The sequence below is a fragment of the Microtus ochrogaster genome, unplaced genomic scaffold, assembly GCF_000317375.1.
Source record: "Microtus ochrogaster isolate Prairie Vole_2 unplaced genomic scaffold, MicOch1.0 UNK17, whole genome shotgun sequence".
In the NCBI taxonomy this organism is placed as follows: domain Eukaryota; kingdom Metazoa; phylum Chordata; class Mammalia; order Rodentia; family Cricetidae; genus Microtus; species Microtus ochrogaster.
Window position 1 is genome coordinate 3,895,303 of NW_004949115.1, and position 26,037 is coordinate 3,921,339.

Genomic DNA, 26,037 nt, shown 5'->3' on the forward strand with positions numbered 1-26,037 from the left:
AATGAACTCCAAGTAGACCGTTTTTGGTCCTCAACTCTCCCTCAGGAATATATCGGTGCTGCCAGGAGCAACTGTGTCTCACATCAGCAGAATCATAAGCTATTTAAATGTCATGTCCTACATATTTGAAGCAGTTGAAGGTTACCTATCTATGCATAATACAATGTCTATGTATCTAAAGAACCTAATTAGTCTGACTAAAACTATAAGAAACATGAATGACTATTTACCTATAATACTTAATACATATATAACTTAAAGATTAAGACTTCATATCAGAATATTAAACAATTGTTAAAAAACTGTGCAGTGAAGGAGAACAATGACTTCAAAATATAAACAATGTATATATATCTTGATCAGAGGTAAAAATATATAATGCAATATGATAAATATAACCTAAAATTATATCAATATACAAAATGTCTTAAACAGAGGTAGAAACATGCATTCATGCAATATGACAAAATAACTGCATAGGTATACAAATATTGTTAACAGAAATAGGAGCATATTCCATATAACAAATATAATCTGAACTTGTATGATGTGGAAGGGTCTTCTTTTTTGTGATGATTTCATTGGTTAATAAAGAAACTGCCTTGGCCCATTTGATAGGCCAGCCCTTAGGTGGGTGGAGTAGACAGAACAGAATGCTGGGAAGAAGGGAAGTGAGCCTGATGCCATGCCTCTCCTCTCTGGTCAGGTGCAAGGGAGCAAGCCGCCAGGTCAGACATGCTGAATCTTTCCCAGTAAGACACCATTTCGTGGTGCTACACAGATTACTAAATATGGGTTAAGCAAGATATGAGAGTTAGCCAAGAAGAGGCTAGATATAATGGGCCAGGCAGTGTTTAAATGAATACAGTTTATGTATTGTTATTTTGGGGCATAAATTCCAGATGGCCAGGAGCCGGGTAGCAGGAATGCAGCCTGGTGCTCCTTTCTATACTTGTATCAATATACAAACATCTATACCAATGTAAATTGTCCATAAATAATAGTTCACAAGTATTCACTCTATTACTCACTATTACTATTATTAATGTGAGTAAGTTCACACTAATCTGCCTATTATCTCATTCAGTTTTCTCTCTTTTTTTGAGATCTCTGAGCCTATATAATTTCCACTCCAACCCCCAAACCTGTATGAGTAATAATCAACCCCAAAATGGTGTCCCTAACCCAGAGGAAAAACTTTGTTGGGAGAGGAAAACATCATCTTCTAGAGTTGCTTCTAGCTGTCGTGGGGTCAATGTTTTATCTATGGGATCCTGCAAAAGTAAAATGATAGTTAAGTTTCAAGATTGCTGTTTTGTATAATTGCAAATGGTCTTTGAGTAGTCAATAGGGTCTTTTTGTTTGTTTGTTTGTTTTTTGAAGTTCTTATTTGGAGTTCTGTCCAGAATGTTCTAAGAAGGTGCACCATTTCCACAGCTGGTACCCCCAAACCAGCCTTATACTAGCGCTATCAGCATCATGACATCATATCAACCAAATGAAGCCATTGCTATAGGACCCCATCTTTGATGGAGGAAGGTCATTGGTAATAAACTAAACAAACTGCCTTGGCCCATTTTGATAGGCCATCCCTTAGGTGGGTGGAGTAGGCAGAACAGAATGCTGGGAGGAAGAGGAAGTGAGCTCAGAGGCTATGCTCCCCTCGCCCGGGCAGACGCCATGAAGCTCTGACCCAGGATGGACGTAGGCTAGAATCTTCCCGGTAAGTGCACCTAGGGGTGCTACACACATTATTGGAAATGGGCTAGTCCAGGTGCGCTTAGCTGAGAAGAGGCTGGATATAATGGGCCAAGCAGTGTTTAAATGAATACAATTTGATTCAACCACTTTCCTAGTTCCTGAATTCTGTCCCAAGCTTTTAAAGCTGCTGTGCTACACAGAGACAAGGTACATTCATTGTAGTGAGCCTGTTCCTGAGAATCAGAGTAATGATGTTTGCCAAGAATTTGATCTTGGGAAGTCTCAAATCCTTTTGCTTTTCTAAAAGTTTTGTCTCTTCTCTTCAATAACACTTCCAAAGCAGCTGAGGTCCATCTTCTAGGACTGCTAAAATTAATTGAAGCCAATTGTGTGGGGTAGCCTTAGTGCTTGAAGCCCATATTTTCACCATTTCCCTTAAAAATGTAGAATGTAGCACATAAGAAATTATTGCAAGCTTTATTTCTTTTAGATTGCTCATATGTATTGGTTCCCATGCATATTCTTTGACTACCTTAGGGTGCTTTGTGCCAGATAGTCTTTCTGAGGAAATTACCAGATATGAAGTTGAAACTCTATGTAAATCATCTCATGGTCTGGCATGTACTGATGAGGCTAAATCCTGTCCTTGTACCTTCTGTCCCTGCTCATTAGTTTCATTAAATTCCTCAATCTTTTCAAATCTTTTTACTACTACCTTTTGTAAAGTCTGAATCTCCTGACCAGTGTTCTGTTCTAATGCCTTCACTGAAGACTCCAAGGTATGAAACTTGTCCAGTAAAGGTAACATCTCCTCTTTGGATATAATTTTGATTGTGTGCATATTACGCTCCTGGAGAGATATCTTATCCATTAATCTATCATAACTTTTCAACAGATTCTGATAGTTAAGTTCAACAGCACAAATTCTTTCATATAATTTTGTCAAACTGATGCTATCCTTCTCCATAGTATTGGACCATTTTTAATGAGATAATATTGAAAACAGAACTAATTCCTAGAATCAAATAAAGGGGTACAGGAGGAAAATCACATAAGCCTTGCAGAATACCTTCTATAGTATAAGCAAAATAATTATTGATCTCCTGGATGTTATCAGTCACTGTTTGTAGTTTTTTTCAGATCTTACCTGTCATAAGGCAATTACAATGAATTGAAGCAGGTATAATAATCGTTATTGGCCAGCAGGTGTCACAGTTGCAGCCACTTGGCCGAGAGATGCTGCCAGCAGTGAACAACATGTGTTGCTTACTTAGGTACTGAAAAATATGCGTTTAACAAATTAAAAGCAGTTATTAAGGTGATCAAACAATTCTGAGAGTTGGGGCCCAAGAAAAAGAAAAAACCCAAAGTTTTCTGTCAGTACAAGTTGCTGACTGTGTACATCACAGGGATTGCCGGCAGCAGCATGTGGCCTGGTGTGTATCACACAGAGAGGTAGCATGTGGGTCATGAGCAAGGAAGTGCTGAGAAGCAGCCTGCTGCATCTGAGGGCTTGCTAGAGCCATGGACAGGAGATTCAGTGCCCAGTGGGCCACAGAGCTGGCAGACCAATCCCAAAAATTGTGAACTGGTCCCCACGTTCCAACACCAGATGATGGCAGAAGATACAAAATAATCTCACACTAGCTCAGTATTACTTATAATAAAGGTTATTTTTTTAGGAGAGGCTCATAGATTACTATCCTATAATAAAGAGGTTTTTTTTAGGGGAGACTCATGTGGATGCCAGCTATGATAAGCTAAGTATGGACAGGTCCCCAAAAGAAGTTCTTTATTTTCAACCATTATCACCTGCCAGAGTAGAACTTAGCCCTTGATAAATTTAATAAGAGGCCTGAGTCTCAGTAGTTTACCCTGGGGCAATACCTGGTTATAGGCCCTGACCACCACCCAAGAACAGACCATTCAAAGGAAATGCCTAACATTCCAACTGCTGTAGATAAGATCACCTGCCAGCACACATTCACCAGGACACCACCACTAGACAAATGTCAGCCAATCAGGGGTCCTGATATGGAACAGAAGAAAAGCAAAAATCTAAGGGCCATTTTATTGTTATTCGTCTCATAATCCTTTGGTTTTATATTGACCCTTTAACATTTTTTCTTAAGGTATAAGATTTATAGTATATATATGAAACTTTTTGTTATGATATTAATGGTCATATAGAGTACTAATTAATTCTAGAAAAGGTTCCATATACTTTCCTGTATATGATTTCAGGTTAGAGTGTCTCTCAGTTTTCTGCAGTGAACCATGAACATAAGGAGGATGGAGCCTCACAAGGACAACTCCTCCAGGACTATGATCACACCACTAAGTTGAAAAACACCACCTAAAGATTGGCTTTGGATTAAAAACTGCTCAGAATAATTTTGACGTAGCTAGTTGAGATGATCCAGCCTAACAAATTACTGTAGCAAGGACCTGAGACAAGCCCTGCACTTTCCCATGTTGCATAGACTGGACAAAAAGGTGCTAGAGCACACGGGAAACAGAAGATTGACTAAAAAGGGAACTCCATCAATGCAGTTTTCAAGAAGTTACCACCATTATTTGTTTAGTCCTATCCGGGTTTATCTGGTTTTATTTTATCTTACTTTATTTTATTATTATTTCAGATGACTGTTTGTATTCTAATGAGAGAAACAAAAAATGTGATTTGTATGGGTGGTGAAGTCTGGGAGGGTCTGTGTGTAGATGGGAGAGGGGAAATAGTAATCGGACCTGTATGAAAAAAAATCTGTTGAAAATTAAAAAAATTAAAAACTGAAAGGGAAAAAAGCCAGAACAAGACTATGCATGGTGACATACACCTTTAATCCTAAAACTTTGGAGCCAGTGGCAGCAGGATCTATGTAAGTTTGATGCCAGCCTATTCTACATAGGTAGTTTCAGATCAGGGCTTGCTAATGAGACCCTCTCTTAAGAGAAAGGAAGAAGATGTAGTAAAAGTAGAAGAGTAAGAGGAGGAGGAGGAGGAGGCAGCAGCAGCGTACGGTTCATATTTTTTAATTACATGCCTTTAATTATAGCACTTGGAAGGCAGAGGCAGGCAGTTTGAGGTCAGCCTGCCCTACAGAACAAGCTCTAGAACACACAGGGCTGTTACACAGAGAAACTCTTATCTCTAAAAAAAGAAAAATCAGAGAAAGGTGGGGGGAAGGAAGGAAGGTGGGAAGGAGGGAAGGATAAAGAGAGAGCGTGGAGGGAGTGGGGAGGTAGGCCAGAAGAGCAAGGCCAATAGGATGGCTCAGTGGGGAAAACACTTGGTTCAAGCCTGCCAGCCTAAGCTCGGTCCTCAGAACCCATGTAAAGCAGAAGGAAAACCTGTTTCCATGTAACTGTCTTTGCTCGCTCACAGTCTCATGCTGATCACCAATTCCATATTGCTGGTGTGTATTGGCACACCCAAATCCATACATACACACATTATCCACAAAATAAAAAAATATTTTGTTTTAATTTTTTATTTAAAAGTTTTTTCATTTACACTCCCCCACCCATGAACTCCTAAGAAAGGGTAAGGCCTCCCTTGGGAAGTCAACTAAACTGAGGCAGGACCAAGCTCCTCCCTGCTGTATTAAGGCTGAACATGGTATCCCTCGAAAAAGTCAGTTCATACACTGGGGATAAATCGTAGTCCCACTCCCAGTGGTTCCACAGACTGCCCAAGCCATACAACTGACACCCGCGTTCATATGGCTTAGTTTGTTCCCCAGCTATCAATAGTCCAGAATCACTAGCTTCTCCTAGCTTGAGTCAGCTGTTACTGTGGGTTTCCCCACAATGATCTTGATCCCTTTGCTCATATAATCCCTCCATCCTCTCTTTGACTAGAACCCAGGAGCTCGGCCCAGTACTTAGCTGTGGATCTGTATCTGTTTCCACCAGTTACTGGCTGAAGGTTCTATGATGACAATTAGGGTGGTCATCAATCTGATTACAAGAGAAAGCCAGTTCAGATACCCTCTGCATTATTGCTAGTAGTGTTAACTAAAGTCAACCTTGTAGATTCCTGGGAGTTTCCCTAGTACCAGCTTTCTCCCTAAGCCATTACTCCCTGTATCAAGATACCTCTCTCCTTTCTCTCCCTCTCTGTCCCTCCCACAACTCAACCTTCCTGTTTCTTCATGTTCTCCTGCCCCCTTCCCTTCACCCCTCCCTCTGACAACCCTGCACTCCCAATTTGCAGACTAATTGATAGAACTACACAAAAACATTCCTGAGTGAGGTAACCCAGACCCAGAAAGACAAACATGGTTCGTATTCATTCATAAGTGGATATTAGATGCAAAGAAAAACAGTTTAAAAGGAGAAAAACTCGTCATAAAAGCCATCACAAATCATATGAGAATCCCAACTCCAGTTTCTGAGCTATGAATGGAATAAGCCGAGACTAGCTTCTTTCCTTTGAACTGAACTGTGATGTGGCTGAAGGTACTGGGCACTCAGGACCACAAGAAGTGGTCCTACATTCCATGTACTTGTAATCGGGGAGCCTCGTGAGGGACCATACTCCAACATTTGAAACCAAATTCCCTCAGTTTCTGGTGTGAAACCACTTGTTATTTTAAGCAGTTTAGACAGATATTTGAATATACAAGCAAACACATTCTTTGAACTGAAGCCCAAGATATAACCTCACTTAACCTTGCAGATGATAAACAGAGACAAAGGCAGAATTGGCTGCGACGAGATTTCTCAGTGTGTGTCCATGTATCCAGACCACTGAGAAAAAGATACACTTGTTTGGGATAATAGCTGCCTTCTACTTCACTCACCTCTTATGAATTACTTTTGCTCTCAACTCCAAGTCAAGAAAAGCATATCATATTTCCTAACACATGTTATCAAGTAAGTACCAGGAGAGCTAATATTCATGGCAACTATAGAGATACATATCATAGAGGTGTGTGGCTCTGCGCCGTAATAGGAGAGCAGAGGATTTTATTTGTTCTCTTTTTTTTTTCACACTCTACTCAAGATATTTCATTCAATCAGTCAGTGTTTTCTGAGGCTGTGTGATTGTGTGTGGTGTATGTACCTGTGCATTCTGAATGTGCTAACCTACATGCTTATGGAGGTCAGAGGAGGACCATCAGTGGTCTTGTTCTAACATTCCCCACCTTATTCCCTTGATACAGGGTTTCTCACTCAACTGAGAGCTAGGCTGGCATCCAGCAAACCTTCAGCTTTGATTACAGGCACATATTCCATGCCTCGATTTTAAATGAGTGCTTAGAATCTCAATGTGGGTCTTAATACTTGCACAGTAAGTGTTCTTACCAACTGAGCCATCTCTTTAGCCCTCACCAACTTTTTAAGGCTCCATCTACACCCACACTTTAAAATTAACAATGGGATTTAATGCCAAATAAGTATAATCTTATCCTCCAACAACTGACAAGTAGATGAAAAATTGGACTTATTAATGATTCTGCAGAAAGATATTGTTTGAAGTATGTTGATATTCATTTCTTCTCAATTCTAAGGAACAGCACACATTCTGAAGCCAAACTTTGTAGAGCTTAAATCCTAGCTGGGCCATGATGAGTATCAAACCTTTGCAAGCTATCTTTGACTAAAAGAATCTCCAAGTTTCCTATTGGATTTAAAATTCCAAAAGAATCCACAAAATGAAGCAGACTGAATGACCACCCATGCCCAGTAACTCATCAATCAGGTTCTGTTAAAGTCAGTCAGTGAAGTCAATGATTCATCAAGCTGTGCCCAATTGGGTGTAATCATTCCTCTGGTCTGTCACTGGGGTCATATATGGAGCGAATATATATTTATTCATTTTACTAGGCTAAGTAATTCAACACAGTTCATGAGAGTTACTTAAAAATCTTAGGCATTTAAAGGGGTTATATAATAGAGCATATAATAGAGCATGAATGGAACTCTTCTGAAGTCTAAGTTCATTGGCATGATTATATCAGGTCATTCTTAAAAGTGAATGAAGACATAATTAATTTTACATGAAATGGGATGGGGTGCAAACAGATTAAAGGGCTGATTGGAAAAAGATTAATCAGGAGTAGAAAGGATACGGCGAACTATAATTTGCAAAGCTATTACCCAGGGAGGTTTATGACCCAAGGTATTTGGGCACCTAGCCCAAAGACTATCATGGATGCTCATGGCCAGGAAACCCCAAAGTCACTTCAAGCTATCAAGTATCTATTTGGATGAGTGTAGACAATAGACCAGTGGGCATTATCAAATATAGCCCATATTTTCTCAGCTTGTCATATAAATTTAATTTTACCTATGGAAAATAACTTTGCATTTTGGTAGTTCAATCAGTTTTTACCCCATTATATTGATTGCTAGAGATTCATCTTTCTGGTACAGAATGCTTGGTTTAATAGCTTCCTCCCTAAAAATAATTTACCTTCTAGAAAGGTACCTTCAATGAACACAGGAACATATGTTCATAGTAACATAACATTTGTGAAAGAAAACATATCTCGGGATGCAACAAGATAATTTGTGGAAAAGGACCACATACAAAACAAATGTTTGTATACTAGAAAGTAAATACCTTACTTTGTGATGCCTGCAATAACTAAGAAAACTGTCATTTACTTAAAGTAACAGGTCATAGTGGCCTCCCTTTTGAGGGAGATGGCTCCAAATCTGATTTTCTATTTATCTGCAATATCGACAAGCTTCTGAAAACATAATTCCACATAAGTTAATTTTACCTCTTCTGGAACTACTATTTTGAATCAGATTGATGTTTCTAAATATACATAACAAGTGACAATGCCATGTTGATGCTTTCTTCTCTCTTCAATTATCAGCTTTTACAAACCCCATTATGATTACTAATAAACTACAAATATGTACTCTTCTCTTTGCATAAGGTTCTTACTTTTCATTTCCACCAAACATTAAGATACTGGGATGGGATTCTAGGGAAGGTAGTATTGAGATTTGCTTGGGTTTGCCCATATTGAATGATTCTATACTTATGTGGCTACCAGTGTTCCATGTTAAATCAAAATGTGTTAAACTCTATCCTATGTGATTCTATGTCTTTAGTCCCACATATCTAGAGGAAATGTTATTAGCTTCTAATTGTACAAGGGTAACCTCTGAGCTATTTACATAGGATGTTGTGTTTTCTATATATGTTCATGTGCACTTGAAGGGCACAGATCAACATTGAGCATCTTCCTCGGTTTCTTGCCACTTTATTTTTTGTCTTGCTGAGTCAAAGACTCTGATTTGGCCATACTGGTTGGCCAGCAAGCTTTAGGAATCCACTTTTTATCCCCTCCCCCAATGCTGGGTTTACAACAGCTCTACCAATATTTTAGGACTCCACACTGACACCTTCATGCTTGAATGACAAGATCTTTACTGGCTCACACCCCCAGTTTACAGAAAGGGCTCTTATTAGATAGATACAGGTTTCCTTGACCAGAACCATGCAACAGAGAGACCCTCAAATATACACTAATTGTTAGATTCTTACTTGTTTTAAAGAAATTATTTCTCAAATGAGTTCAAATTCCAAGACACTGTGTATTTCAATAATGACATCAATTAATAACTCCAAATTTTTATTTAAGAAGCCAAACAATGATCCATTAGAGTTTCCAATCAATTAGTCTCAAAGATGAGTCCATACATGTTGAATATAAATGATTCAAATAGGCACATATCTTGAGACAAATCAAAAAGTACTTAAAAGATCCCATTGAGAGTATGTGACAATATTCATTATTTTATCAAGACCATCTCAGATGAATGAATTGTGTTTTTTTGTGTGTGTGCCTGTGTATGCATGTGTGCCTGTGTATGCATGTGTATGTGTGTGTGTTTGTGTATGTGTCTGTGTTATGGAGGAGACAGAGGGAGGAGGGAGGGAGGGAGGTGAGAGAAAGGGGAAGGAGGGAGGGAGGGAGAGAAGGAGAGAGGGAGGGAGGGAGGGAAGGAGGGAGGGAAGGAGGGAGAAAGAGCAGAAGATAACATCCAGTGTCATCCTCAGGAATGCCATCCACCTGTTTGGAGACAGGGTCTCTCATTGGCCAGAAGCTCTCCAATTAGTTTAGAATAGCTGACAAGCAATCTCCAACGATCTACTGGTCTAACTCTCTTTAGCACAAGAATTCTAAGTATCCACTGTCATGACTGGAACTTCTATGTGATTTCTGGGGATTGAATTTGGAGCCATAAGGCACGGGCTTTACTAATCTAGTTATCTGTCCAGCCATCAAATCAACAAATCTTTGCAGAAAACATCAATTAGTTATCAGTTTATCTCACAACGAATTCAATCTTTGGCATTTTAAAATTTGGGTGAAGGGATGTAAGTGTAGGAGTGATACTGATTTGCTTGTTGTATTGCTTTGATAATTTTCACTTCTTGCAATTAGCATCTTACTTTGCTTGAACCCATTAATCCATTCAGAAATTTTGCTATCAGTCCTCTTCTTAAACTGTTTTCAAAACATTTTGCACAATTTCTTTTATTACAAGTAATTTAAAGCAACTAAACCACCATTAAATTAAACCATACTCTCACCAGTGCTGATAATAACCCTCCAAAATATTCATGCTTCCAATCATAATCCTAGTTACACTGGTCTTCAGGGGTGCCTCTCCACACTTCTGTGATATGCTGGGCCTTCTAGGCACCGTTACATGGTATAGTACATATGTCATTTCTTCTATTACCGAGTATAAAGACTATGAAATGACATTGTTCCACTGTTCTGGCTCACCTGCCAAAGGCTATATAGATCCTACACAGATGTACACCTAGACTGGAAATATTCATTAGTGACATTTATTACTAGTGAACTGCTTCAACTATTTCACTAGCTCATACTTGGCCACCCAATGCGTGCGGCTTCCTTTTCCTTGCTAGGTGTCAACCTTCTTTTCCTCACTAATGCATTAGCCTTCCAAGCACAGCAGTGTAGTGCTAATCTTTCCTGTGTGGTTGGTTTGGGACAACTTTGGAGAGTCGACTTGCTATTTCCTGTGTTTGCTGGAATACTTGCCTTGGAGAGCAATGGGAGGTGAGTTGCTAAAATTGTTTTTTTTAAATGTATTACTGCCTTAAACATATGATTTTAAGATAAAAAAACTTATTATAAGCTTAATTGAGTAAATATGAAGAAGAAAAATGCTTAAAAGACTTTCCTACATACTACTTAAATGAGAAAAATTTCTGAAATTCAAACATAGCAAGCTCCATTTGCTCAGCGATGAGGTACTTGCACCAAGTTCCCCACGGCCTTTGGTGTACAATTTTTTTTAAAAGAAAACTACTTCTAAGGTATTGATTTGACATTAAAGTTTGCTTATTTAAAGTAACTACTGAACTTAAAAAAGTAATTTGAATTGTAAACATTGAAGGACAAGCCAGTTTTAGGATCACATTATTGTGTCACAGTTACAGAAATGTGAATCACATTTCACTTGGGGATTTAGGTTGGTCTACAATCTGAACACTGAACTACTGCACTCTTGATAGAAGTCATGAGAAAATGCAAATCTTCATTTCTGGCACAAAGGTTCCAGGAAATGATACACTGCCAGGAAATCACACTCAGTCAGCTGCTTTCTGTTTTGATTAACCAGGTAGTTTAAAAGGCTTCAGATTTCAGAAGCAGAACTAGAGGGCTCGTTGAGGTATACTTTGTGGTAGGTTCTGTGGCTTTTTCTCTCGCCCCAGAACTAACCATGGCATTGAGGATGGATAGGTATAAATCACGTTTTCTTATCAGGTAGCAGTTACCATAGGTGATCAAATATCACCTATTTTGGCGTCTATAAAATATTTGGGTATGGACTGGCATGAATTCCACTAGTCCAATTTTGCAGACTTTGATATATGATCAATGTTATTGCTTTAAATCTCTTGTAATTTACTTACTTATAGCCAATGACTAAATTTGAGATTATCACTTGATGACTTTATTTCCAGTTTGTAGTGATAGAAATGTGAAAATGCAAGTATTAGCTATCAATGTTCTTTTCATTTTGTCACATGGCTTTGTTTAATACCTGGAAGGGCATTTTATATAGTTTAATGTAAGACTGGGAAAATATTCAATGCTATCTGATGGTCATAGTAATAGCTAGATAATAAAATTAAGAACCCAGCCAATCATGGGGACAGAATTTGACGCCTACTTAGAAGTATTAAAAAAAAAAACCTCTCTACAGTACATGTGTATTGGAGTTCAGTTCTGTATTCAAACTAGTAAATATATTGTTTAGTAGGTTGTAAAACAGTTATTGCACATATGTGGGACTTTAGGATGGGGGAATCAAACATCTGAGGTTTTCTCCTTTTCTTCTTATATAGAGAAAACCAGTTTAGCAAGGGGGGAAAATCACAATTGGTCTCCAACTGTGGATGTATTATGAAAAAGAATTGTGTGGCATTTCCCCCTTGATCACTGTAGTTTTCTTTTGGTATGCAGGTTGTTCAACCTTAGTCTGGGCTATAAAAATTCCTTATGTTTTTTCTCTTAATCTAACTTTTCTTGGAAAAAAGTCACCTACATTAATTAAATTTTTTCTTTGGAAAAGCTTATTTAGGGCCAATTTTTTTGAAAGTCACTTGTAAAGTAATTTATAACAGGTTTCTATACTCCATGCTATAAATCTGAATACAGATACTGTCCAAACTGTCTTAAGAGTAATGTCTGAATTCACAGTAACAAAAGTTACAAAGTTCGTGCAAAAGATATTGTACACCATTGGAGTACATAGAGCTTGCTATAGTTAAGTTTGTTTATAAAGCTGTACTTGTCATTGAAACTATGATGTGCTACATTAAAAGCCTCTGATTAAAGTTTTTCTAATGGTAAAACTGGAGTTTTAGGATGTAATGGCATATATGTGATGGATGTAAATGCTGGAGGAAATCATTGGGATCTTTCACACAGCATAACTTCTTTGGAGCTCTTCAAGTTTTCCAAGGGTCATAAAGTAAACCCGGCTGTGGTGATTGCTCAGTGTAGACGTAAAGAACAGCTTTAAAGAAATAAAGAGAAAAGCATCATCAGTGAGTGGCTTATCCATTTTAGCCAGATAATAAACAAAAGTGGTAAGTACCAGTTTATGACTATAATTCGATGTAATTAAAATATTAAGCCATTTTGTTTGGAATAACTTTTCTTATTTTAAGAAGCATAAGTTTGATTAGTTTGGAACTTAAATTGCATATTTCAAGGTAACCTTTTCACCATAGTCTGGAGAATTGCAGTTCATATATTTTATTAATTTGGCTTTATGTTTACTTTTAAAATTTATTCTTTGAGACTTTCATACACCTATTCAATGGATTATGATCACATGATCACTTGCTCAGTTCCCTCTGGATCCCTTCAACATGTTTCCTCCCATCTTCATATTCTCTTTTCAAAATTTATAACCCACTGGGTCCAATCAGGGCTGACCATATGTGCACAGGTGTGAGGCCGGGAACCTACGAGTGCCTTCCCTAAAGAATTATGCTTCTACTTCCCTTAGCAGCTACCAACTGCCATAATATTTATTATTGATGGTTTTCATTGGCTGAAGTGCCTTATTAGTTTTGGTTAACAACACGTTCCTTTAGCTGAGGACATGCCAAACTGGATTGGAAAGCCTACAAGACCTCCACTCTATACAAAGAACTATAGGCAACTGAGGAAAGCTGAGAGCTGGAAGTGGAAGAGGTGCTTTTCCACCAGGTAAAACCACACCAACTAGTTGTCTAGTGCCAAAAAGCCAGCCCTGAATACATACATACAAGTAACACTTTGTGGACTGAACAGGCTATATGTAGGAATATATATGAATATAAAAATTATGATGCAATAAAAATTAGTGGAAAAGGGATTATGAATTTGAATGGCTGGGAGAAGTAAATGAGAGAGTTTGGAGGGAAGAAAGGGAATTAAAATTTCTACTTTTAAGGATACAAGTTCATTTCACTTTAGTAAAAAACCATAAAAGGTAGAACATCCCTATAACTTCTTAAATATAAGCACAAGTCGCAAGTGACAGCAAAAATTCTTTCCTTGTGTTAAAAGACAATTTGAATTAGAATAAATTTGTTTTTATTTTTTGAGATTATAATTGAATTGTAATATTTCCTCCTTTCCTTGGTATAATGAATGAAACCCAATGGAATAGAGAGGAACGTGGTGTACAAACATGGGTTCTTCCATAATAAAGAAAATCAGAACAGAACAGACATAAATATCAGAAAGAAATCAAAGCTTTCTTCCATCATTCAAAGTTCTATTTAGTAGGGCATGCTGACAATGAGCAGCTAACGTTAGCACATTTCACGTGCCGAATCCTCTATAAGATGCTTACTACATCCTTGTTGTGGAAGAGATTTATCTTCCTTTCCCAAACAGTAATTACTAGTTCCATCTTAGAAATAAAGGAATTAAGTTTTTAAAAGATAAAACAAAAGCCGGGCAGTGGTGGTACACGCCTTTAATCCCAGCACTCGGGAGGCAGAGGCAGGCGGATCTCTGTGAGTTCTAGGCCAGCCTGGTCTACAAGAGCTAGTGCCAGAACAGGCTCCAAAGCTACAGAGAAACCCTGTCTCGAAAAACTAAAAAAGAGAGAGAGAGAGAGAGAGAGAGAGAGAGAGAGAGAGAGAGATAAAACAAGGGTTGGAGATGTGACCCAACGGTACAGTATTTGCATAGCACATGTGAGATCCTGGGTTCCATGTCCAGCATTTTCCTATCCCCGACAAAAGAAACATAGGAAAGATCAATTAAACTTCTCTGGTTCTCACATCTTGTTAGGTGGCAGAGCCAGAACTGCAACCCTAACTCTCTGACCTCAAATCCTGGTTCTTAGCATTGCATTCCAAAATCGGGCACCTTTCCTTGACATGTGGCAAGTTTGCCCCACTTTCCCTTATAGTAACTTGAATTCTGTGTAATCTGAGGTAATGATTATTATTTCTATTAAGATTAATTCTTCAAAGCATTATTTCTTAAAATGTTAACTGAATTGATGAAATTTCCCATCTAGCTATTTTCAACAGTTAACACTGATCAAATTTCAGAGACAATTTCCAAGACTCAATTTTTATCTTCTTTCCTGTAGTCTTCATTATACCTACTTGTGAAGATATAATTGAGACAGCTTCTAAAATAGCAACCATAAAGCCAAACATATAGTTATATATTTAACAAACGTAAGCACTTCTTCCTTCTCTTATTCTTGGAATATGCTGAAAGCTAGAAATGGAAGATCTTCAAAAAGCAAAGAAAATGCTGGTAAGGAGATGGCAAAAAAGAATTTCTCGCACTGTTGGTAGGTGTGCATTGTTATAGCCATCATAGAGAATGGTATAAGAGCAGCTCAAAAAGTTCCAGACAGATAAAAACACAAAATAATAAGCTTTCCATATGATCTGGTTCTCATATATCCAATTGGGTACCAGCCTACCAGAAATATTTGTACGCTATGGTTATTGGAGCACTATCTATAGTAACTTTTGCATCAGTCTAAGTACCCATCAACTGAAGAAAACCAAACCAAACAAAACGAAACAACCCACCCAAAACTAAAATCATGCATTTGCAGCAAATTACATAGAGCTAGAGAACTTATATTAATTGAAATAAGCCAAAAACAAAATATTAATGATTTATTTTGCATATCAAAGGTAAAAAATCTATCTAGAGTTCAGAATGATGTTGGGACTAAGGCAGATGAAGGGAGCTTGATCTGATTAGTTCACATGGATGGCATGCACTGAAATATCACAATGAATATCACTGGTATGTGTGATTAAATTATGATAATCAAACCAAAATATTTAAATCATCCTAAGGAGGCAGACATGCTTTCATATTTTCTTAAATTTTTTGGTATGAAAGTAAAAATGACTTTGGATCAAAAATAATGTAAGTTCATGCCAAATAAAATATCAAAATTTAATGGTAATATAACTAGAGATTTTTACTTTGAAATGGGGTTATGTTGAAACAAAATTACATTATTTACCAAATCTATTTCTGCTGCAAAAAAGAAAATTGTTTTTATTAATAGTGTGCCAACTTAAAAAATATATTCTTAAATATTTATGAGCAAAAGGTAAAGGTCAGAAAGTCTAATTAGTGTCAATGGTTAGTTTATTTTTGCTTTACTGAAGGGTATAAACTATACCTTGTCACCACGGGTGCACAGGAATCTCAGTTTCTTGATTGACCTGCGCTTGAACTCATTCTCGAGAATACTGGACTGTAGGGACCGCACTTCAACAGCCTTTTGGTCCCATCCGGTGATTCTCTGTGTACACTCAAAAGCTATAATACAAATGGAAATATCAAAAGACCATTTAGTTTTTGTAGAAGTGAGGTAAAACTCAGTCATTATCTATAGATCCCACAGTGATCAACATTGACTTGCTAGATCTTTGCTGATGTTTGTATTAGGATATTGTAAGACCATAGACAACTTTGTTTATAGACATTCTGATCAACCCATGATTTAAAAAAATGGTAACGGTGTTGGTGAAGTGCAGTGTCACACCAGATACAGGTTGAGGAGTCCCAATAAAGAGCCATATTGTAGTATACATGGAAAACTGATTCATAGACAAATTAAAACAAGGGCAGAGAGAGAGAAGCTATGGAGCCGCCAGAGTCAGGCATGCCAAAACTTTGCTGGTAAGCCACTGCCATGTGGTGATACACAGATTAACAGTAATGTGTTAAATTAATATGTAATAGTTAACCAATAAGAAACTAGAGCTAATGGGCCAAGCAGTGATTTAATTAAGACAGTTTCTATGTGATTATTTCGGGTCTAAGCTGGCCAGATGGCCAGGAAGCAACAGGTAGCTTGCTCCTCCAACAGACTTGAGTCACTCTAATGTTACTGAGTAATTGTCCTGCTAGAAGCAGAACTCAGAGTAGTTGTCGAGGAAAATGGTATTGCATTTTAAACTTCTTAGGCTTGTTTTTTTGCCTGTTTTATAATCCTTTGTGACAATATCATTTATGAAAATACTATCTGAAAGCAGAGTGCTTATTATTAAACATCCATATACTTCCGTTATTCTGTGAAGTATTTTATGGCCAAAGAAGTAATATTATTAAATGTTTGACTTTCAAGCTACTATTCTTTATGTAATCTATAGGGACTAAAACTACATACATAAAGTAAATTGTGACATTTAAAATCGCAAACATTTTAACTGCAGGTAAAACACAACAAAATCTGGCACTTTGATGACTGTGAGCAGAATTCTTTAATCTATTATTTTCCTTTATTTGAAGGGGGAAAATTGGTGTCACTATAACTATGTCTTTTATATTTAAAAAAATCACCCATTTTTATCAAATGCTCCCAGGTACTTTTGTTTAAACCAAAATTTACCTGCTGTATTCTACATTAAATTTACATAAAATAACTTATGGAAGACTAGGTAAACTGTAAAAGTAACTTTCAAATGCATACTGGGAGAAAGGTAGCTTACCTCAAAGAAAAGTTCAAAGCATGTATTATCCCTGTTTTCACTACAATGAAAACTATTACTTGTATGATTTTGATATCAATTTTTTTCTAAATTACTATGATATTTTGACTATGAAAAATAACTGTTCTGAAATAACTTTATTAGTGTAATATAGGGTCCTAATTAAATTTTGCCACAGGAAATACAAAGAACTAATGGCCTGCCTTACAGTAACTAGTAACAGAATTAGCATGTATAAATTTGAGTATTTTACTCACATGACTACTATATAAAAATAGTATTCTTCTTAACAGCCATACAGAGCCAAACTTTCTAATTTAATACAGCCTGTTTACCGAGTCCAATACCCAGTGTTTATATCATCACACATCCACTTAAACTAGTTTGTTTTCTGAAATCTTGAAGTAGAGATTTTTGGTAAAATTTTCTATAATTCTTAAACTTCTGTACAAATATTTGGGAATAAAAACCTTGTCCTTGTTATTGAAAACATCATAGATTAATGAAATGTAAATTTTAGTTTAGGACAATTTGGATTTAAGCTAGTTGTTAAGAGCAAGGTGTTTGGAGTTTGAAAACAGACTGAGTTCTTTCATTGATAGTAGTGTTATATTGTAATATATTCTCAATATGCACTAAACAATAACATCATGGGTTTATAGTGCTATAATTTGTTTTACATATACGTGTCTTTCAAATTCTACCAAGCGAAATTAGCTTTTTGATCTAGGTTAGAAATTTTCTTGCCTGAGAACCAGAGATGATGTAGACATTGAAGATCCCTTTTACTCTGTGATTACCTAGTGGCTTGAATACTAGGGTTATGCTCAGTTTCCCATTTGAACTTGGCTACCTGACTTTCATTTCTGGTTCATATACTTTTTGAGGTTCTGGGGATGCATTCTTTCCCTAGGCTGCATCACTACTTTCTACTTGACATATTATTTCTAAAAGTATTACTATAAAAGATATAACATGACTCATCGCTTTTACTTCCTTTTGCCCTAGGTTTATCAATTTGTACCATAAGCATTAAGTGTCTGTCATTTATAATGGTTTTAAACCCTCTGTGAATTCTTACCTGTTTTAAGAAATTAGGGTAGGTTTTCAGGACAATTCTTTTTTTTTTTTTTTTTTTTTTTTGGTTTTTCGAGACAGGGTTTCTCTGTGGCTTTAGAGCCTGTCCTGGAACTAACTCTGTAGACCAGGCTGGTCTCGAACTCACAGAGATCTGCCTGCCTCTGCCTCCCAAGTGCTGGGATTAAAGGCGTGCGCCACCATCGCCCAGCTTCAGGACAATTCTTAACATTAAAAGATTTTGCAGATCCAATGCAAAGAACTATCACCCATAGAAAAAATGTCCAAAAATAAGTTTTTTCAAACTGGTCATTAAAATAATGTGGGTGTCACTTTTCAACCCACTGTACAGACATTTTAGAAGATTCTGTTATCTGTTTGGACAAACAGCTTTTTTACCCTTCCCTTTCCATCTATTTTGTATAACCCACTGTCTCTTCAAACACACACACACACACACACACACGGCGGGGGAGTTGCCATTCATCTTATCATTCTACCATTTACCCATGCTAACATTTTAACTATTGGTATGTATTTTATTCTCTAGCCACTGAACATTGGAAACATACAGAAGAATATCAGATTATGATAATTTCCCAAACCAGAAGCCCTAGACTGTTTAGAGAAATAAAGTGTTCTGGTCAGAAAAAAAAATGGATTTTTATGTTGCCACCTACCTGGGTGGCAAATAACAGGTATTCCAGGCAGTATCTGTCTTTTTATATAACTGATTTTAAATAAATACTACTCTATAAACAGAACATTGATGACTAGACAAAATAGAGTCCCTTTTAAATGTGCAAGACTTTAAATTATCCACCAGTGATTTAAGGAAAAAAAATTCTGGAAACCTTATTTAGGATACATTTTATACTCTTCAAACTTCTTGGTCTCATCTGAGAGAAAAAAAATTGGTACATACCTATGGAAGATGGTATATCTTTCCACACATCAAGGATCTTCTTGTAGAGTTGTTCATTTGCTTCCTCAGAGGCAGCTTCAGCATTGAAAGAGAGCATCACGCCAATTCCCAGGCCATCAGGTAAAATGATGATGTTCTGTGATATAATGATTGCCAGGGATTGGTACTATGTTTATAAAGATTTTTGAGTCCAGAATTTTATCACTATTACATTAATTGAAGCAACTATGCCTTTAATTGAAGACCAAAAAAATGTTCAACGTGCAGGAAGGAAGGTAACCTCTGTTTCTAAATTCAACAGAATGAGATAAACTAAACATTTGAGAAGAGTTGGTTTTTATTATGTCATGAAGCCTTTGATTTAATTCTCTACTTTTGCTTAGTATAATAATTTGGAAAAAATAAGTAAAGCTGCACTTCCAACACAGTGAAATATTGTGAAATTCCACGAAAGTATTGTTTATTGTAATAGGAAAAATAATACAGTTCTGAATTTAAAATTCATTTCCAAAATTAAGCAATATTTTCATAATGAATATGTGAGCCAAGTAACAAATCATATACATAATTCTTGATCATCAGCAAATTCGTGAATAAAGGGAAAATAACCCTCAAATAACTTGAGCTTAAAATGTTTTAAGAGAAAACTTTTAATACTGTTTATGGCTTGTTTAATTATATTTGTCCCCTATTCAAGAAAACATAGACTGTCTCATTCAAGTCACATGTTACCATAGGCTCAATATACAAATTCAGAAGTGTTGGTTGGCAGAATAAGGAAATACTACGAGATAACTAAATATTTCTAAATTTTTAGATTCATAAACAAGACAAAATTTGTTTAGAGCACAGATATTATGCCAGTGACAGTCCTTCTCTGATAAAATTTTAAAAGTGTGTTTTTCCAAATTAGCAAGTTACAGGAAAAGAAAAGATGAGAAACTATACTTGCCAAAGCCAGCGTACTCGGGCCAAGTGCTTGAGGCCATGTCTCAGCAACAACAATCCTCAAAACTAAAATGGGAATCCAGAGGCGAAACGCAATTTTAATGCGTTCCCTGGGCACTTGCATGAGCAGTTGAATCAGAAACCAGATAAGAAAAAATGAAAGAAAATCCAAGAAATAAGGTTGTCTCAAGAAAATCTGTTTGTAATAAAAAGGGAGTGCTGTGAATCCAGACAGCCTCTGAGGTAATTCCCTTGCTTCTCGGATGCTTGCTGAAGGAATGGCATATTCGTCAGCACGCGTGGCTTCCCTGTAACATTAGAGCCTTTGTAAACTAGCACTTTGGAGAAAATATTATTTTTAGGACATTCTCTTTTAGAGACAGCCTCCTCCCCCTTATATTAGAGTCCTTTCTATTTTAGTGGGTCAAGACACTAGGGAATTTGTCTAAAAATATGTTTGCGTATATATGAGGGATCCTAATTAGGTCAGAAAATGATTTGTGAAATCTCTTCCTTTTTCATTCTCGTTTCTAAAGTTAATTAACTGATTTTCTAAAGCAAATAATTTCCCTGCTCATTATTTAGATTTAAACTTCTTTAATGATTTTATTTTTCAAACCAGTGACTAGTATATCCCAGGTTGGCTTCAAATTTGCTAAATAGCTAATGCTAGTAATAATACTGCCAAATTTCCTGCCTACACTTCCAAAGTTATGGGATTATATGTGTGCACTAAGATGCCTGGCTGGATTTTTCAGTAAGTGTTAACTTAAGCCAACATTCCAGTATTCTTTATTGAACTGGCTTCTGAACAAAGGCTATCTGTTATGATGATAAATAAGATGCAGGAAGCTACAGAGACAACTTAAATATATTTTTTTCAAAATGATTTTGTGGGTTTGACTGAGGTTGTGTTTAATATTCTCACAGTACAAACAGTGTAAATTGTCTATATAGGCAGCCACTGGGTCATTAGCTAATGATTGCCAGTTTCACCAAAATGCCTTTAAAGATGTCTTCATCAATGTTCTGATTGTTTTATGTAATTGTTTTAATTGCATTATTAGAGACATGCTATATTCCTAAAATGTTCAAGATATCACACAAATTGAGTGACTTAAAACACACAAATGTTATACAGAATGATAAGCTTGCTGAAATGTTAAGATTCAGCAAGCTCAGTATCTTAAAGGAGATGAAGAAAAAGAACGGTGGTGGTGGCGCACACCTTTAATCCCAGCACTCAGGAGGCAGGGACAGGAAGATTTCTATGAGTTGGAGGCCAGCCTGTCTATTAAGTGATGTTCAGGACAGGCTCCAAACACTACAGAGAAATCCTGTCTCCAAAAACCAAAAATCAAAAAAGCAAAAATCAAAACAAACAAAAACCAAAAATCAAAATAAAAAAAAAAAACTAAAAAAACAACAACAACTGGTAAAGGCATTCCTTTAAATATAATTTTCAACAAGGAAAGTCATCAATTCCATGATAAATATTTTGTATGATGCACTTGGTGTGATATGATGTTCTCGTCAAGCTCTTTATATTAATGATGAGTGTTTTCACAACCATTCGCAAGTTAGATCTAGACTGCTATTTACATGTTAAAATTGTAGAGCATTTACTTTAAAAATGCTGAATCTTTTTGTCAGAAATTCCCAAATATAATGAATATCATAAATGAATTTTAAAGTAATTTGCTATAGTCTATAGAAAATGCAATATAGAGGGGAGTACACTTAATTATGTAATTCTATTGATTTCTTAACACAGTGTATTACAGGGTATAGAAATTCTAAAGCCAATTGAAAAGTATCCTAGGGCCAATTAGTCTAAATACAGAAAGATAAACAGATAGAGAATGTAGAACACAAAGCCATTAAAGGGAGAAAGACCTCAATGAGTTCCACTTGACAATGACCAGATGGTGGTGTGGGCTTGAGATGAACAGATCTGATTAATCAATATAACTGGATTTTAAAGGTTACATTATTCATTAATAAGAAAATCATTATGGTCAAACAAAATCTGTCTGCAGACTGCATTTAAATACCTGGAAAATGAAAGCATTAGTGATTCTTATTTATGTAGCAACACTTTCTGATATGCTTACCTGTTAGATCTCTACACCCTCAGAAACACATGTACATACAGGCAAACTATCAATGCACATGAAGTAAAAATAAATATCACTTTTAAAGTAAAAGAAATGAAAGAAAGTTACACTTTAAACTTTTGAGAGTTCTGATAACTGGAAAAATTCAAAGTGTTTACAGTAAGTCCAAGGGATCTGAAGGTGTTATCTTACATTATTTGGCAAGGTCACATCAGACATAACTTCAGATTCTGCATCAATGATGTGGTAACCATTTGCTGAGCTGAAGAAAATCTTCAGTGTTTTCTCAGAACCAACAGCCAGGTCAACTGTCACTGGCTTAAGGTCAGGAGTTGGAAACACCTGAAAATATAAAAGCAAACATGGCCCAAAGGCCAAAATGACATTCTGACTAGGCGAAGGTTTCCCTATTCTTTTGCTAGATTTACAAGTTTATAAAACTCAGATGGCTGTTTATGATTGGCTGATTGATTGATGATCCTGGTAACTGAACCTATGATTTCCTGTAAGCTACAATGACCAAATTGTTATGACCCTCAGGCATATGGCCTTTTTCTCTCATTAGTGGCCCTTAAGTTGCTTGCCTTGAGCTTCAGCAAATGAAGGAGCTCATCTGGTCTCTTAAACCGGTTCGCTGGATCAGCTGCCTTTATTTTTGCCAATATTCGTATATAGGCTTCATAGGACATGTAGTCTCCTTCGGAGTCTGCTGATTGATCAATGCATACTTGGTAAGGAATGAAAAAGGCCATACACGTTAACCTATGGTAGACAGACTATCCTCGAAGACTCCTATGTTTTATAGTCTAAGCAAACAGAAAGGCAAACAGGATTCTTTGCCAAGATCAGCTTACACATCACATCACAGGATTCACAATAATGTGGTTATGAGGTGAGCATCAGAAATGGAAATGAGAAGTTGACAGGAACTGGCTAGACTTATTGTTGGTACTTATCTCTTTGTTTTCCAGTTCCATACCAGGTAGCGCTGACAAGCCAGCAGACACCCAAGAATTAACACATGTCCAAATGTTGACAGCTGAACCAAGACTCAGTTTAAGCAGATCAGATCAGGGATGCTATATCTATCATGGTAGACTGATTGTCTATATAGCAGCCATTCTCTCTACAAAGAGGACACTGTGCAAACAGTGCAAATAGTTCTTGAGGAAAATTCATATGTGTTTTACCGTGATCAGTGTATCTATAGATGATGTTTTGGCCTAAAAATAGAACCTCATCTAAAATACAAATGTATTTCATGAATACCTTGAAGTCTACAGGATGTGTTTCTACAAGAGCTTTGTGAAATCTGTAGGTGGACTGAGTAGTTCAGTATCACAGGGAACATTTATTAAAAATCAGGTTCTCAGGCCCCACTACAGAACCACTTATTCAGCCTGGAGTTGGGTCTGAGATCCAAATATTTAACAAATGCTTCCAGTGATTCTGATGCCTCTAATCAGCAAGATAAAATAGCTACTTGCCTTTTGTAAAAATGTATCCTATTTAAATAGAACCCAATTTATGGGAAAGGGAAAAACTCAGCAGCAGATTATTTGGGCCATTAGATGGCTAGCTTCCAGAGCTGATGCATAAAAGGCAGTGAAATCTTTACATGTGAAGCACACTGCTGTGCCTACCCGCTAAGTCCCAGAACAGTTCTCCAGAGAAGAAATCAAGACACCACTTGCTTCCCCCACCCACCTATTGTACTGATAGCTGGAGCAGGCTTTTCTCACCCCCTTCCAATGTGGCTTCCTTAGTATCTCCACATCTCTTCTTACCTTCCCTCTACTCCCCACCCCCCACTAAGAGAGAACAGGGACTTTCCCAGCTTCAAGTTATTGAGGTGGCACCTGAAGCCTGTGTTTTGGCCTCTAGAAGTGAAGATCTTCATGTTGACTACAGGAAATGGGAGTGAGGAGCTGGTGGGGATGTCCTGTAAGGGGAAGGGTTGGGGACATCCCTCAAACTCTCCCTTGCTGTGGCGCCTGTGGATTTTCTAAAAAGGGGTTAAATGATAATTATTGACATGATATATTCAAATTGCAATAATTGTAGCCAAATGGTATGTATTTCCACATCTACATTACAAACTACTATTTTGTTTATAATTTCTTCTTTAGAGAAAACAGTATTATGCAAATGAAATGGTCACTCACTTTAATAGCAGTGCTTTCATCAAAGGATTTTGGTGCCCAGGCATAAAGGTGAATGGATGACTTCACAGCAACTGCAATGTATGTTGTTTCCTCATGTTGAACTATAATGGTAACATACAAAAAGTCATACATCAGAATTAACAAGAACACTCAGCTGTTTATATTTATTATCACAAATGAAATGACAATTTTAAGAGCTAAAACTGCATATTTTTAGAATAGCTACTTGGCTGGAACTGTATTCTTGTCATTCAATATTAATATCACTGCATATTTCCATAGATTGTATTTATCTGTATTTAAGTGATATACTATCCAGGTACTAAAGAAAAATATTTGCAAATTACTAATCTGGTAAGTGTCTAGTATAAACTGGGCAGTGGTGGTGCACACTTTTATTCCCAGCACTCGGGAGGCATAGGCAGGCAGATCTCTGTGAGTTCGAGGCCAGCCTGGTCTACAAAAGCTAGTTCCAGGACAGGCCCCAAAGCTACAGAGAAACTCTGTCTCAGATAAAAAAAAATGAGTAGTATATAGGATGTATAAAAATTCCTACAACTTTATTCAGCATCAGAGCAAAAAGACTAGGCAAAGTACTTACTTTAAGAAAAATATACAAATGGTCAATAAATACATTAAAATGTATGGAAGGGCATTACTAAACAACAAAATGCACACTGAGTTATGAGGAACTACTTTAACTCTGCTTTAGGATGACTAATACTGTAAGGAGAAACAGACACATATAAACATTCAAATGGATATGGAGAAAATGCAATCCTTATATATTAGTGGTGGTGATGGGAAATTCTGCATCTAGTTTGAAAACGGTTTAGGAGTACTATCCAAGAGACAAAAAAAGAAAGATGCACATAAATACCCATAGCGGAATTATTGTTAGAAGCCTGAAAGTAGCAAGCATACAAACATCTGCTAACTGATACGCTGATAAATACAAGTGATGTCTATATAATATATTAATATTCTGGAGTTTGAAAAATGAATATTGACATGTGTTGTATTATGACACACTACAAGTGAACCTTGGGAGCATTACACTAAGTGAAAGAAAACTGTTACAGAAGACCACATAATACACAGATATATTTATATTAGCTTCTGAGATAAGGCAAATACATAAAGAAGGAAAGAAGATCAAGGTTTCTCTAGTATTTGACAAAACATGGGTAAGGGGCTGGGCAATGGTGGCACGCAGAGCAAGTTCCAGGACAGCCAAGGCTACACAGAGCAACCCTGTCTTGAAAAAAACAAAATAGAGTGGGAAAGGGAAAAAGGCAGGAAATACTGAATGCCTGTCATGGAATTCAAGGAATACTGGTCTCTTTGGGGACTAAAATCTGAACTTTTATGTAAATAAGATCATAGTAATGGCTATTGAGTTGTCCATTTTTAAAAACTACATTTCATAGTAGGTAAATAATTTCAATATCACTATTGATAGAGAAAGTAAAGGTTATACAAAGCACATGGTCGTTTATGTAACATCCCTCTTCTTTGGCTAGAATACTGCTTCTGTTCTGATTCTCTCCAATATTCTGTCTCTTTATCGTATTTCCTTCCTCTTTTTTAATTTTATCTCTCCTA

At 36.7% G+C, this 26,037-nt stretch overlaps 1 protein-coding gene across 1 annotated transcript in view; it reads right to left on the reverse strand.

Moving 5' to 3' along the window:
* Positions 1-12,086: 12,086 nt before the first annotated feature.
* Nrk (Nik related kinase) overlaps positions 12,087-26,037 on the reverse strand; it is a 98,557-nt gene continuing 84,606 nt past the window's right edge. Inside the window, exons 25-29 of the mRNA XM_005367370.1 lie at positions 24,433-24,533; positions 22,460-22,609; positions 19,203-19,338; positions 15,886-16,025; positions 12,087-12,732 (exon numbers count right to left, since the gene is read on the reverse strand). Coding sequence (XP_005367427.1) covers positions 12,637-12,732; positions 15,886-16,025; positions 19,203-19,338; positions 22,460-22,609; positions 24,433-24,533 — 623 coding nt within the window. The 3' untranslated portion in view covers positions 12,087-12,636. The remainder of the gene's footprint in view (positions 12,733-15,885; positions 16,026-19,202; positions 19,339-22,459; positions 22,610-24,432; positions 24,534-26,037) is intronic.